At 41.7% G+C, this 15,992-nt stretch overlaps 1 protein-coding gene across 11 annotated transcripts in view; it reads right to left on the bottom strand.

Annotated features, from left to right (window-relative positions):
* The window catches only part of ncoa2 (nuclear receptor coactivator 2), a 134,494-nt gene that overhangs the window by 36,123 nt on the left and 82,379 nt on the right, over positions 1-15,992 (bottom strand). For all 11 annotated transcript variants that reach the window (XM_088642266.1, XM_088642271.1, XM_088642264.1 and 8 more), the window contains 3 exons: positions 9,935-10,038; positions 4,350-4,527; positions 2,396-2,584 (listed from right to left, as the gene is read on the bottom strand). In XM_088642266.1, the coding sequence (XP_088498392.1) occupies positions 2,396-2,584; positions 4,350-4,527; positions 9,935-10,038 (471 nt within the window). The remainder of the gene's footprint in view (positions 1-2,395; positions 2,585-4,349; positions 4,528-9,934; positions 10,039-15,992) is intronic.

Genomic DNA, 15,992 nt, shown 5'->3' with positions numbered 1-15,992 from the left:
CAGACAGCTGAACTCTTATCGATTATTTTTAAAAAGGTGTAAATAAAGAGTAAATTCTAATTTTACAAGGGACATTCACAGTCAGGACTGGTCTTGTCCTGAAGGACATATAAATAGCAAGTTAAGTACCCTTAATTTCCCACGCCTAATGAAATCCGAAATGTTTTAAAGGGTAAAATGCTGCTATGAAACAATGCCCTTTAAAAACATAAGAAGACAAGAAGTTAAAACGAGAGCCATTTTAAAATAAATGCACTGCATGCTGAACTAGTATCAAAAAGTATCGTCAATTTTCATTTGATATTTGTCCTGTGACTGCAGATGAAGTGAAATTAGAGGCAAGGAACACTACAATAAGACTAAGCAGAAGTTATCTTAACAAAACCTTTAATGTTTGTTGGGACTTGACTTATTCTATGCTGAGAAGTAGAAAGACACAATGTTTCTGCTGTAGAGCCTTCAGACTCACAAGAGAATGCAGAATGGAGATGGACACATGCCAGAGCTTGTTTCCCAAAAAGCCAGATCTGAACAGTGGCCTACCATAAATGAGCACTTCTTACTTTTTACACAAAAACAAACATTCTGGACATAAATGGTGAAGCAAAAGATGACTGCCATATATTGAGCAACTGTAAAGACTTCTGTAGTGGATTTCTGACTTGGAAAAGGACAACAAATCACCATCTGGTAAGCTGAGGTCACCACATCCACTGACTTCTAAACAGACTGCAGAGGAGCCAAGTGTTTCTAGAACACGAAGAACAACACATTTCAGCACCATCTAGTTGCTACACAACACTATTCTCCCTTGAGAATGCAAAACAACCACATGGAGAATATCTTTCATTGCAAAAATAATCCTGCATATGACAGTCTTCCAGGTCTTTTATAGCACAGTATAAAAGGGGCTTTTTGGGGTTTTACCCTTAATTCTGCATTCAAAACTGACCAAAAATGTCTACCTAAATAAGCAGCATTGTATATGAATAAATACATGCAGCTTCCTGTGACTCAGATGCAAAAACTAAACGCAAACAGGCTGTGACAATGCAGGACAGAGAAACAGAGGGAGTATATTGTGAGCCAAAAGCTTTGAGAAGCCTCTACCCACTGTAACGTTGTCAGCTAAAGACAGTTGTTTCCTCTGCCCTGTTCTAATGAGGATGTTTCCAGGTAGACAAGGGGAACATTGATTTGCTTGCTTTCTGTGTGATGAGGCCCGCAGTTCGCGATGAGCTTTCCTCTCACAGGGTATTAAAGGGCATTTAATTTGGTCTTTTTCCTGAAGGACCTCTGAACCCGTGAAACAGAATCAAGTCTTCGCTTTGCTGTACGAGGGAAAACCAGAGGAAAAAAGAGAGGCCGAGGCAGCTGAGAAAATGCGACGTGCTGTAGTCATTGCTAAAACACAAGAAAAGACCAATATAGTCATCAAGTTTTTGAGAGCCTGTAAGTGTAGCTAGGGCTCCAATCGTGGAGTTATCTTTTGCTTTGATTGGGCCTGGTAGTAGCTGAAAACATAAAATGTGCAGGAAGGAGACAGTCATTTGTGGGACTAGTTTCCCACCTTATGCTATAAAATGCAAGTAAGAGGCCAATGATTTGACACCCCAAACTTTCACAAGGCTTGCAGACAAGGAATCTGTAAATTCTAATATTTATTAGTTTGATTTTTTGTTATTAAGAGAAATAACACTTTCCAGTTATTTGAATTTTGAATGTGTTTAAATGCAAGAGTCAACATTTTCTTGACATAACAAAATGAAATGACTGAACTGAATGGTAGTTCACTCCTTCTGTGTTCTGAGTAACACTTAATTGTGCAGCTCCAGGTCAGAGTGGAGAAATGACTTCAAAAGATATATTATATACCTTATTTATAAATATAATTTCTTTAAAACATTTGAAAATGACATTGTTTAGCAGTATTGTATATACCAATTTACTACAAAACAAATGTAATACATGAGATTTTTAGTGATTAATGACTGAGCGAAAGGCAGACTGCAATGATTTTAATGATCAGTCAGAAGGTCGGTTTAACGTGCCATCCTAGTCAGGGCACCCCCTTTAACAGCACAATGTCCTCGGCCAGTGGGGTTCTGATTGGGAAATTCTCATCCAGGGGGAAGAGCTCCACCTACAGGTCCACACACACACTTCCCTGGGTCAACCAGCTTCAGAGGTTTCCGATCTCAGGACCAACTTCAGAGGAATCGGCCCAGACTCTTGTGTTTTTGATTTATCTAATGAAAACAGCGCGAGTTCTAAAGGGACATCATCATTTAAAAGATAAAACAGCAAAAGTGTCAAGCCCGAACCCAAATCCGCTGCCGCCGTCCTCCACAAACGACACTATCACAAGGGCAGAACCGTACGGCCACACTCTCACCTTCCCCTTCTTCTCTGATGGACTTTGGTTCAGACACAGCGAAGCACTGCATAGTTTCATACTTCTGGAGCGGCTCCTGGCTGCCGTGCCCTTCGTCCTCGGGCTCGCCGTGCGGGTTCACCAGCATGCGGCAGTTGAAGGTGTGGCTGTTCCTCCGGGGGGTGTCGCTGGACCAGGGCACGCCATTCACTGCGGGGACGGAGAGCAAGCACTGACCCAGGCCCGCCAGCGGGAGCGCCTCACTGGCCTGAGCCCCGTGCAGCTGTTCTCTAACCGCTTCAGTACAACTCGGGGGGGCGCGGGGGCCAGTGAGCCCACCAGGATGGTTTGTGGACTGTGGGAGGAAACTGGGGGCGGCCGGAGGAAACCCACGTGAACATGGGGAAACCACACAAGCTCCACACAGACAGCACCCCAGGTCTGGAAGGAGCCCAGCGCCCCAGCTCTGCGAGGCAGCAATGCTAACCACTGCGCTACCGTGCCACCCGAGAGGCTGGTATTAGCTGAAAACACCAGCACTGGAAAATGCCCGTGTATATGGAACCCACATACTACGCAGACTGATTGGACTTTTTCTGCTTTAAAGAAAATACAGTAAAGCCTAATAGTATTATTTTATTTTTATGCCGGCACACCTAATTAAGGATCATCAAAAGGAAGATAGTCCTCTGTGTTTTAGCTGGGCTGGGACAAAACGCAAAGCAGTTCTGACCTAAAGCACTTTTATGTTTGTAGATATGCAAGATTCTGGATTCAATTCCATACTCATCTGAAGCTGAAGACATAAAACTGACAGCCAAAATGTGTTTGACATTAGCAAACAAATACTGTAATCATCACTTTGAATATTTTGGTTTTGTTTGATTAGTTATTGAGATTTTAATGCTTTTCATGATTAGTCAGGTCAGTTTAATGTCCAATCATACCAAGGATAGCACCTATAAGCAATTTCCAATCCAAACGGCCTATTCACAATGTATAAACAATATCTATTTTCTCTTCTGCAGAACTATAAAATAGTTTGATATTATTTTAATGAGTGATATTATCTAACAAGTAATGCAATAAAAAATAAAATCAATTGTAAATGAATTATCCCACTGAAAAACAATGGAACGAAGGCTTGATATTTTACTTTGTTACACAGGTTTGATACCCAAAATCTACTCAGCTATTTTTACTGCATTCTCAACTTTATTAGATTAGCAGCTCTGTAGGTACAGAATTTAGGTCACACCCTCCTACGTGACAAATAAGACCAGTTTGTGTGCATACCTTTTTCTTTTGTCATTTACAGGCTAACACAAATTAAAATCATACTACAGTCGCATGAGAGTGTAAACTGACTTACCCTTTCACAAATCCAACTCCAGTCTTTAACAGGTTTAACAGAAACAGAAAGTCTCTCATACATGTTTTAGCCATGTGCAATACCCTTTTTGTCCTCTATATTTAAGACTTTAAATTGTTAACATTAGTCTTAATTAGACAGTACACCACCTGTCATTCTTTTGGAGCGCCAAGCCAGATGGCATTTATTTGTTTAAAACGCAATCAGGGTGTTTGGCTTCTATAACTCTTAGACCAGTGGATGATCCTACTTAATTTGAATGAATTAAGAAAGATGTGATGGAACAAGAATGTTATGCAGGAGCTTGAGTTTAAATACTGTGTTGAGTCTTTAATTTGTTTCACTTTTGTAACCCGGTGTTGGCTGAGTATGGCACCATTCTTCTTATTTTGTTTTAAGCATCTCTGTCTCTGTTTGCTCCTGGGTGCATGTAGAAGATAGTATTAGAATACCTTCCTGCATGCATGCACACTTCATCTATTCTCTGGCGTGCAATGAAAGTATGACAAAAAGAAGAGCAGACAATTACCACAGCCCATACGCTTATGCTGGAGGGACATATCGATGAATTGGCAAATAAAATGAGGAAGGAATGGTTCTTACCAATGGACTTGGGCAGCAGGTTTTTAATGAACTCGGCGTGATCGCCCACATGCAGGATACTGTATACACTGGTGTTCATCAGCTCCTCCTGGTTGTACCGCAGATACTGGGTCACATTCTCTGACACAAACACAATGTTGCCTTCCATGTTCACAACAAAGAAAAACCCATCTAAGGCCTGCAGATAGAGGGAAGGTGAAAAACAAGAAACACTAGTGACCAACTTGTCTTGTACAGCATGATTTTAAACTGGCTGGATTCCACATGTAGCAAAATGTGTTAAGTATTGGGACAGTGAAAAGAGATGTGTCATTTTTGCTGTGTACTAATGAAATTTGTATTTCACATCAAAAGACCTATGAGGCAAAAGAACAGAATTTCAGCTTTTGTTCCTGCGATTAGTTTAGGTCATCATGATTCTGCCATCTCAGTGATACTGCATTTCAAAACATTTCCTAATTCTCTGAGTCTGCATTGACTTCTCTGCCCTAAAGGCTTAGCTACTTGGTCTCTGAATGTGAGATACTATTCTATGCAAACAGTACAGAGAGATAAAGACAATGAAACTGATCCAATTTATTTGGAGTAGCTGAACATTAAATAACACAGAATAGCCATAACAAAAATATACAGTATTCATATCTTGAAAAATAAAAATTATGCCGTAGCTGAAGAGTAATGTTTGCATCTTGGACCTTACCATTATGCGTTTACAATTGTGTTTTTAAATGTGAACAGTTTTGTTTTGTACAAATCGAACATTTATGAACAAATTATTTTTGTAACTCTTTAGTAATGCTTGTCCCTCTGGGAACTGCAGGGTCAAGTCCACAGTAGACAGTTTGTGCGATGCTGTGAAAGGCACTGAGAGGTTTGGTATTGAGCAGATTGTGACTTTAAGAATTCACACATTAAAACTCATTGTTGGCTTTCAACAATATACAATATACAATATACAATGCAAGCGCTTAATGTTTATGACATGTTTTAAGCTCTTCTTCACACCGGAGTTAACAGCACACATTTTTATTGGCATGTCTGTGTCGTGGTTTGAATGGATCTCTTTGTTTCACAAGTTTCACAAAGCAGGCAGAGCATTTCTGCTGTCCAACAGCGCACAGTGAAAACACCCTGACAGTTTCAAAGAAAGCAAATCAGGCACAGCAGTGTCGAAGCGCCATGCAGGAGGTGACCAAAAACAGGGGTATTAATCTGAACGGCAACCTCATGGGTCTTAATGCTAACGCAATTTTTGTACTGTTCGTTATGGTCTGCACTGGATTTGGAACATCTGACTACCTGAAAGGCTCAGAATTAAGTGGTCATTGGACACTCTTTTAAAATGTTACATAAAAACAAATTCCATTTAAAACAGAAAAACTTAAATACAACTTCAAATGTAGTAGAATGTTTTAAACTTAAAAATGTTTCACATTTGGATATTAAAAAATTAAGGGACCAGTTAGAAAAACTATTAGATACTGACATCAGTATACATTACTTGTGTAGCCACTATGCACCTTTAATTGGAGTTGAGGAAATGTAAAAAGGGAGATAAAACGAAACGAGAATAACAGAAGAAGACTCTCATGACTGGTACAGTTATGGAACAAGTAACGAGAGCTCAACTGCATAAATAATTCTGAAAAACAATTCAAGAGACGGAATATTTTAAGTTTTAACTTAACAGAATTCTTCAAACAAGCAATGTTGACAACTTATGAATACTATTTAAGCAGAGATACAATGAAAAAAAAAAGGTTCTTAAACCAAAAGCAAGACATTTTGTTCAAGGATTTTTAACTGAAGTACAGTACGCACATGGATCAAGAATTGGTTAATAAACGGGAAACAGTGTGCTGTCATCTAACGTGGTACAACGTCTGCCTGGGCAGGTGCAAGCAGGGGTGTGCTGCAGAAATCTCTTTCAGATCTCTGTCTTGGTTCTTCCTGGTCTATATACTGTAATTGATTGAGATTAGCAAGGTGGATACCGTTAGCTAACCAAATGAATATCACATCGGTGAGTCTGAGCTGCAGGAAGCTGTGTGTAAAACATATCTTTTTATTTACATAGTTTATGTCCTCAACAAAACATTTTGGTGGGGCAATTGAGAAAACATTGCTTGGTTATATAGCAATAGGTGTGGTGCTTAAATCAAGACTTACAATGCACTAGTAAGACTTCATGTAGAACATTGTGTTCAGTATTAGTTAATGCACCACAAAGATACATCTTTCAAAAGAATTCAAACAAGAGCAACAGGAGTAGTTCCTCATCTCAGGGGGATCATCGTACACAGCCAGGGTAAGACTAAATTTCCTCCAATTAAAACAAAACACAGAGGAGATTTGACACAAGTATATTCCTTCCAAAACTGTACAGACTGGGGCAAAACAGAGGTGTACTCAGACTCATTAGCAAATCAAGGATGCAAAGACAACAGCCACAACTGGAATCAATGCAGGATGGAGACCAGGAAACTTTACACAGAGAGTTGCAGATGCATAGAACCTGGTTTCCTGGGCTCCTTCAAGAAATGACAGGGAAAAATTTTAAATTAGCAACTCAACTACTGGATGCTAGACCGGATGGGCTAGGACAAACTACAGCAAATACCACCATTTTAAACAGTTAAAATAATGGTTCTATTTTACTTCTCAGCTGGTACTTGAAAATGCTGATGTTTCATGTGTAGTTTACTTTTGTTCTTGTTTCGTTACTGCAACACATTTCACACCATACTTTTAGAACAGGAAATGTATTAATTGGTCAAAACCAGTTGAGTTCCATTCCAGAAACCTTTGAGAACTTGCACAAGGGGCTGACGCTGCCTGGTGTACTGGCCATCACTCTCAGCTCGCACTTCAGGCATGCAGAGAGAATCTGCACAAAACCTGTACAAGGATTAGAAACTCTCATCCACCAACTGTCACATCAGAATGACATAATACCATTTTCCACACCTTTTAAATCTCCAATCAAAGAGAAAAGGTTGACATCGAAGTTGAAAGCAGCCTCAAATGCCTGAAGAGAGCACAAATGAACATGCTACACATAAAGCTCAACCTACTGAGTCACGAAAATGCACGTTTTCTGACTTATCAATATATAGTGCATGTTTCAACAATAATGTGTTAAGAATAGTTTAGTCATCGGGTGTGGTTGTTTCAATTTGTACTTTGCACAATGCATTAGGGACATAGAAGAAAGTACAAATACACCATTTTCATTAAACTCGGATCCCTGCTTATTTTCCTCTATCCAGCTCCCAGTTCTACCACCCTCTGCAACACAACATCATCTGCAATGATCCAATTTTATTAAAAACACAAAACCAAAAACAAATGGTTGTTAGACTCTATTAAGTGCATGCTCCTCCACACAGATCTGTTTGTGTGACAGCAAAGCAAACTTGAACAGCTGTTCACCCTCATTCCAAATGCAGATTAGACTTCTTCGCAACTTCAGACTCCTGCCTGAGTGTGACAGACCATAGCCACAAGCATGCCAGTTGATTGTACACGACAAGGACGATATTTGTAAGTCTTAATTGAATGAATGGCCCCAAGCCAACCATTACAAGCTCTATGATGTCAATTTCTTCATCAAACAACACTATTCCTTGCAGATTATTTCAAGGACAATAACTACATGTGTTTTAAGACAGTGATTGTGCCACAATGATTCGACTTAATTAGTCATATAGCAATGAGCATACAGGTGTTATTTGGAGTGGTTCTACACAGCTAATATTCAGAAAATATCTTGTACATGCAGTTTATAAATTCCACACATGGTCCAGATCTGAAAAGTCAAGCCTTCACCAGGACTCCAGAAACGTTTTCAAAGCAAGACTGATGTAAGCAGTTTTTTGGAAAGAGGCATTAGAAACTAATAACTAATAACTAATTACTAAAATCTAATACTGAAGAGTAATAGAAACAGTCAAATGTTAAAATCTCTATAAACCTTTACCTTACGAAACTGAGTACCAACACCGTCAAGGGATTACTGATAAACATAACAATAATTGTCACTGTCATTGGTCTTCAATCTTCTGAATACTCGGAATGAAAAAATGAAGAATTTTAAGGAATTCTAAACTTAATACAATCTGCTGGATTGCATACTCTCCCTTCATACTGCAAAGTTAAACTTTGTTCACTGAATCCAGCTGTCGATAAAGCAAATGCACAATGCACTGGGCCACAGCAATCCAATACTGAAATATCAAACTTTTTATCCATCCTGGGACAGCCAGTCCTCTCCTTTAATGAGACAACAGGATTGTTTTCTGAAGTCTGCAGTCCACACCAGGAAAACAACAAAAACACTCTGATGAGACATAAATTGTATTTGTCTGTCCCCTCTATATCCACACAACAACTTGTCAGATAACAGTTAATGATTGCTGGGCAAAAAGAGCAAATCAGCCTGTTTCCTTTGGCCGGTCTTTGTCACAGGCACGTCTTAATTAGTGCCTTGATTGCCTTCATACGCAGGGTATGAATTGTCCCAGCGCCTCACACTTCACAAAACACAAGACAACACGCAGCAGCCAGTATATTTAGAATCTGCTGCGTGTCAATACTGTGACGCAGGACCTCAGAAGCTATAAATACACTCTGTCCAGGCAGATTCAAAACTGAACAGGGGAAAAATGTGAACACAGTTTAGGCACTACAGAAGGGTTTTTTTGCTTCTGCTGCTTGGTATGGGAAAGGTTTTGGGATTACTTTGTCAAACAAATCCTACAAGAAAGCTTCAAACATAAAAACAGTGTTTTCTGCAAGAACACAGATTGGAAGTGCATCTGCATGCACTGAGCTTCCAAGGCATTTTTGCAACTGCTGATTGCCTGTAAGGCCTCCATCAGTGGAGGACTACATTATCATTAAATACTGTTGCCAGTGTTTTACAGAAGATATTTCATAGAGCTCTTCAAGCTGGGAGTGTGTTCTACAAAAATGTACTGTTCAGTTATGTGAAGACAGAGCTCTACCTCAGGATTGCCCACAGATCCCCTAAAACAAGAGTTTCCATCCCAGTTATTGTACCTTTTAAAATTTAAACTCTCACATAGTTTGTCTGTTCCAATCGTGCTTCCAGTGGACTTTCTGACCTGCCTCTAACATTTTCTAATTAACTTCAGCCAATTACAACAATTCATCTCACTCTGATAACAAACTTAAATTGGAGATCTTATTGAGAGTAACACTCCCTGAAAATGGGTTTTGCAGTCAGATGGAAAACTCCTTGATTACGTCAAGTATATTACAATCACTCTCGAATTTCCTTTTCATGCCATAGCTGTATTTTTACAATTGAGGTATTACAGGTCTTGTCATAGTGCTATTTGTCGGGGTGCACATTTTAACATCTGGCAAGAAAGTCCTCTGTCACCTCCCAGCCGTGAGTGTGTGATCGTTGCTCTCTCTTTCACACTATGTTCAAAGAGCTCTTAGGACTTAGGACAACAGTCTGTCATTAAACACCGCCAGCTGAAGTGCCTGCAGACCCTGGAGCAAGCAAGCAGCACTGTACAAGACAGAAACAGCGACAGAAAGTAAAGCAGACTCACCTCCAGCATCATTGGTCCAAGGGCATCTTTGTCAATAACACTTTGGCCTGTTGAGGACACATCAGCCTTCTGCACCTCTTCCTCATTGGCTGCTGCAGCCTTTTCTGCAACAGACAGAAGGTTTCAGACACGTCAGACACATGTTGTAGTACAGGACGCCGGTTCTTCGAGATTGGCATTGTGGTGCGGTAGTCTGTTTTCCACCTGCACGAGCCAGATTCAAGAAATGAACAGCTAACAAACGATCAGGTTAAAGTAAAGCAGAAGTGGCACACAACCGGCATAAAATGGGACATATTTAATCAGTGCTAATGGTGGTTTTCACCTGAAGACTTCAGAGCTGCGAGCACAGCTAGGAGCACTCTGTAAGATCATAATTGACAAATGTTAAAGAGCCAATTTCACAGATTTCATCTTTCATAAAGAGTACAAAAATCAACAGTTGCCAGCTGTAATGAGTCATTATTGTCAAATAAAAACAGTATGTTTAGAAATTTTGCAAATCTTGTGGAAAATATGCAGTTTCTAGAAAATGAAGTATGTAGTACTGTCTACGTTTTGGCAGGCGGTAAGGTGACGGTGACTAGATTGGGTAAAAAACAAACTGCAAATCTCTACCCTTTCAAAAAGCACATACTTAACTGATTTTCCTAAAGCCCCTTCTTCTTTTGTGCACTGTTACAGCATGTTGCTATGGTGTGCACCTAAGAACCTAGCAACAGCAGTGTAAAAGGTCAAAGCAAATTACTACATTTGATTTGGACAGCTGTAGTAGACTTACTGGATAAATTGAGCTGTAAGCATATCAAACTAATAATTAAGGAAACAGGCTCAGTTAGGAATCCTCTGCAAAGATGACAGCCTTGAGATTTTTGAGCTGTTTAAATCAGAACTGCATTCCTTTAAAAAAGGTAGAATTTCTTGGAAGTGTAATCCCACAACATTTTCTCTGTACTCTAATTTTAGGATTTAATTTTGGGCTTTTTAATGCAGAACACATAAGTACAAAAAATATGTATTCTCCTAGAAATCTGCACCATGTCCTCTTTTCATTTCAGAATCAGCACAGAACTTGTACAAATGATCAAACAAAACAAAAGTATTACAGGAAAAACCAAGCAGGACCAACCAGCATCACCCCCTAAAATCTGCTTGGTATAGTTAAGCTGGAAGAGCTTGCAGTTCCCACCAAGATCCATTGACAATTCTGGGGCAAGGTTTCTTTTCTGAGATTTGTAGCCAGGTACTGCTGCCAGTCCACATCACCTCTGAGCTGTGTACAGTACTGCTACCAATCCACATCATCTCTGAGCTGTGTACAGTACTGCTTCAACTCCACATCATCTCTGAGCTGTGTACAGTACTGCTTCAACTCCACATCATCTCTGAGCTGTGTACAGTACTGCTACCAATCCACATCACCTCTGAGCTGTGTACAGTACTGCTACGAGTCCACATCATCTCTGAGCTGTGTACATTACTGCTACCAATCCACATCATCTCTGAGCTGTGTACAGTACTGTTACGAGTCCACATCATCTCTGAGCTGTGTACAGTACTGCTTCAACTCTACACCACCTCTGAGCTGTGCCCAGTACTGCTACTAAACCACACCACCTCTGAGCTGTGCCCAGTACTGCTGCCAGTCCACATCACCTCTGAGCTGTGCCCAGTACTGCTACTAATCCACACCACCGCTGAGCTGTGCCCAGTACTGCTACCAGTCCACACCACCTCTGAGCTGTGCCCAGTACTGCTGCCAGTCCACATCACCTCTGAGCTGTGCCCAGTACTGCTGCCAGTCCACACCACCTCTGAGCTGTGCCCAGTACTGCTGCCAGTCCACATCACCTCTGAGCTGTGCCCAGTACTGCTACTAAACCACACCACCTGAGCTGTGCCCAGTACTGCTGCCAGTCCACACCACCTCTGAGCTGTGCCCAGTACTGCTACCAGTCCACATCACCTCTGAGCTGTGCCCAGTACTGCTGCCAGTCCACACCACCTCTGAGCTGTGCCCAGTACTGCTACCAGTCCACATCACCTCTGAGCTGTGCCCAGTACTGCTGCCAGTCCACATCACCTCTGAGCTGTGCCCAGTACTGCTACTAAACCACACCACTGCTGAGCTGTGCCCAGTACTGCTACCAGTCCGCACCACCTCTGAGCTGTGCCCAGTACTGCTACTAAACCACACCACTGCTGAGCTGTGCCCAGTACTGCTACCAGTCCACACCACCTCTGAGCTGTGCCCAGTACTGCTGCCAGTCCACACCACCTCTGAGCTGTGCCCAGTACTGCTACCACTCCACATCACCTCTGTTCAATTACTGCTCTTGTACCACATCACCTCTGAGCTGTGCCCAGTACTGCTACCAGTCCACACCACCTCTGAGCTGTGTACATTACTGCTTCAACTCCACATCATCTCTGAGCTGTGTACAGTACTGCTGCCAGTCCACACCACCTCTGAGCTGTGCCCAGTACTGCTACCACTCCACATCACCTCTGTTCAATTACTGCTCTTGTACCACATCACCTCTGAGCTGTGCCCAATACTAACATCAATCCACATTCTCTCTGAGCTGCTCCCTGTGGCACTGTGACTCTACTTGGCCTCTGGTCTGTGGCACTTCCATGCAAAACACCCTTCTTCTCTCCATATCATCAGAAAACAGTTTCTTTCTAGCTTTTACAAGAAATGAGCATAACTGAAACCACCCCAAGGTACCATAGCCTTGTCTTGTTAATAATTTCAGTCAGTGGAACTGGAGACCTAGGGCCCAGGAAAAACAAAGAGGGAGTATATTCCTGGTCTGAAATTAGGAAGACAAGGCTGTTGAGGGTCTGATAACAAGCAAAATGTCCCTTTCATCTGACAACTTTAATCTATTGGTATTAACGAACCATGTGACATTTTCAAATTTTAGATACCATAATATCATTTAGACATTTAGATATAAATTTTCAAGTTTTAGCCTCCAATTTTATTTACACTTTTTCAAATAAATCTTAGTTCATTTAATGTTCTCCCTTTCGTAACACTGCTATCCACCTGTTTAGGTGTGTGCAAGTGCAGTATACTGCAGGTAACAAATTTTAATTTCTTACGTTAGGCAAATATAAAATACTGTGAGGCAGTTTAATCAAAGAAATCTGTACAAATGTTCTTTTTTCTGATAGTATTTTAATTCTGGTTTGCGTATACCTGTACACAATTGATTTTAAAAGACGTCTTTAACCTTGTACTGCTTTTGATATGAATTGTTTAATGACGTAAGACACTAGTGCGGAAGACTGAAGATTTAGGTGGGAGCATTTTTTCCCCAAACTTAGACACTTCGTGTAAAATTAGCCATCAATTCATACAATCTTGATTTTTTGTTATCTTCAGCTGCTCCATTACATATGTCATAAAGAAAACATTACACAGACCGGATCCCACAGTGCGCTGTGCAGTTGCATCTCAGATTCTGAGAGATGAAGGAAGCCACAGAAAGCCAATTATACAGCCGCACGCTGCTAAAATTAGCGCAGCTGACATATGGTTCTGGGAGGCGTGCAGCAGATTCCCAGTCATTAGGAAACGATCTGGCAGGGCTGGCCGGGGAGGGGAGGGGGGGACCAAACGCAGGCTGTCCCACGCTTCCACATGTGTTTATCTTTTAACATGAATGTACAATATATCACCGGGCTGTTGAGATCTCCAGCCGGGCGCAGCAAACCAACCCAGCTGCGCTCCTTTCCGCGTGCGAGCGCTCACGGGGCGGGCGAGCGCGCCGCCTGCTCGCTCCGTGCGCGCCCCCCCCCGCTAAGGAGGGCTGTCTAGTGCTGCGACAGGGAAGCAGCTGCTTCCCAATCGCAGCGGAGGTCTCCTGCGATGCTACGTTTTGCAGTTCAGCAGAAGGAGCTGAAGGAGGGCTGTTAACAATTCAATTCAATTCAATTCAAGGTGCTTTATTAGCATGACCGATGGGTACAATCAGTGTTGCCAAAGCAAATAAAAATAATACAATTAACATAGAACAAAACAAAAAATAGAAGTAAAATAAAATCTACAGACATGTTACAGACATTTACAACAAAGACATATTATATAATATCGACATATACTGTAGGCGGCTGGAGCATTATTGGGAGACGGACTCACTGTTCCTCAGGCTGTGACAGGAGATCACATACTGGGCTGCCAGATCAACTGAGTTCCCTCCTCCCTCTCCCAGTAGGATTGGGACCTGTTGTGGTTTTGGCAGGTGTGGGAACTCTGGGATTAGATTTCTGAATTTCGGGAAGAATGTTTCTCTAATCCCAGAGTATCTGTCACAGTGCAGTAGGAAGTGCACCTCTGTCTCTATTTCTCCCTGCTGGCAGTGGGAGCACAGCCTGTCCTCTCTGGGCAGCCAGGTCTGCCTGTGTCGCCCAGTTTCTATGGCCAGGTTGTGGTCACTGAGCCTGTACTTCGTCAGGGTCTGTTTCTGTTTGTTATTTTTTATTTTGGTCAAATATTCAGCTAGTGTGTATTGTCTGTTTAAGGTTCTGTAGCATTCCAGTTTATGTTGTGTTTGTGTGTGTGTGTCCCAGTGTGTGAGATATTGCTGTTTGATCTGTGCTGTGATGTGGTTGAGTCTGGGTTGTGGTGCTCTAGCAGTGCTGTCCTGAGGCTGGTTAGTGTTGGTGTGGCTCAGGTCGGTGAGCCTCAGGACCAGCTGGCTCAGGGGGCTCTGTTTTGGGCTCAGCTCTTGGCTGAGCAGGGCTTTGTGGTGGTAGGAATTTTGGTCACTGTTTTTTAGGTGTAGCCAATACTTTAATACTCTCTTCTGTATGTTTATCAATAGTGGGTACTGGCCTAATTCGGCCCTGCACCCGTTGTTAGGAGTTTTTCTCTGCACACGGAGGATGTTTCTACAGATCTCCATGTGCAGAGTTTCTGTGGGGTGTTTGTCCCATTGGGTGTAATCCTGGTCTGTGAGGGGACCCCAAACTTCACTGCCGTATAGGGCAATGGGTTGGATTACACTTTCAAATATTTGGAGCCAGATTCTTGTTGGTGGGTTGATGTTGAAGAGCCTCCTTCTTATTGCGTAGAAAGCCCTGAGTGCCTTCTCCCTCAGTGCCTTCACTGCCAGGTCAAAACTCCCGGAAGAGCTGATGGTGAGACCGAGATATGTGTAGCTGGATGTGTGCTCCAATGTGTTGTTAACACTCCACTGCCTCTCGCGTAGCCTGCATTGGGTATAGATAGCTTAGATGTATATATTTTCCTTTTTTTTTATTTAACGTTTCACTACGTCATGAAAACATGACTGGCACTTTACAAAAATAATTCAATTTGGCTTCCTTAATAGATTTTATTTTAAAAAAAGGTCAGCTACATTATTTAAATTGCTTGATATCAGTGGTGAGCGAGATTCTTTCTCTGAAACTTTGCTGTTGAACTCAGTCGTGCTCTTCAGTTGTGAAGCTAGGTGTGCTTTTGCATTTCACGGAATTGTTTTGTTGTGTCAAATTACCGGCAGATGTACTGTGCCTCGTCTCGTTCAGGTTCAGACATTTAAACCCAACACATCACTGCACCTAAAGTAATCCAGCTGTAGTTGTTTTCATATTTATAATGTATACCTGCATTGGAAGCCTGAATAAGATTATGTAAAAGGAACACAAAGAGACAAAAAAATCAAGTTATTTTATTTGAAAGCATGCTGGAGATTACACACACAAGACCTAATTTATTATGAGAAAGAGAATTTAACTGTAAATTTAACATCGGAGATGGACAGTAGGAATGTCTGGTCTAATTGGATTTGATACACCCTTATTTGATATATAAGATCAGATCAGATCACTTTATTGGCCATATACAATTTATTGTATTAGGAATTTGTCTTTTCGCAGACCCCAACTTGCTCCCCACGAGACACACAGACAGGGAGAGAAGCTTGGGGTCAGAGCGCAGGGTCAGCCATTTATACAACACCCCTGGAGTGGGGTGGGTTAAGGGCCTCACTCAGGGGCCCAATGGAGTAGGATTCCTGTCGGCCTTGGGATACGAACCGGCAAC

This window comes from Lepisosteus platostomus, chromosome 8 (genome assembly GCF_059453375.1).
Source record: "Lepisosteus platostomus isolate fLepPlt1 chromosome 8, fLepPlt1.hap1, whole genome shotgun sequence".
NCBI classification, from domain to species: domain Eukaryota; kingdom Metazoa; phylum Chordata; class Actinopteri; order Semionotiformes; family Lepisosteidae; genus Lepisosteus; species Lepisosteus platostomus.
This window is presented reverse-complemented; position numbering and strand designations above follow the sequence as displayed.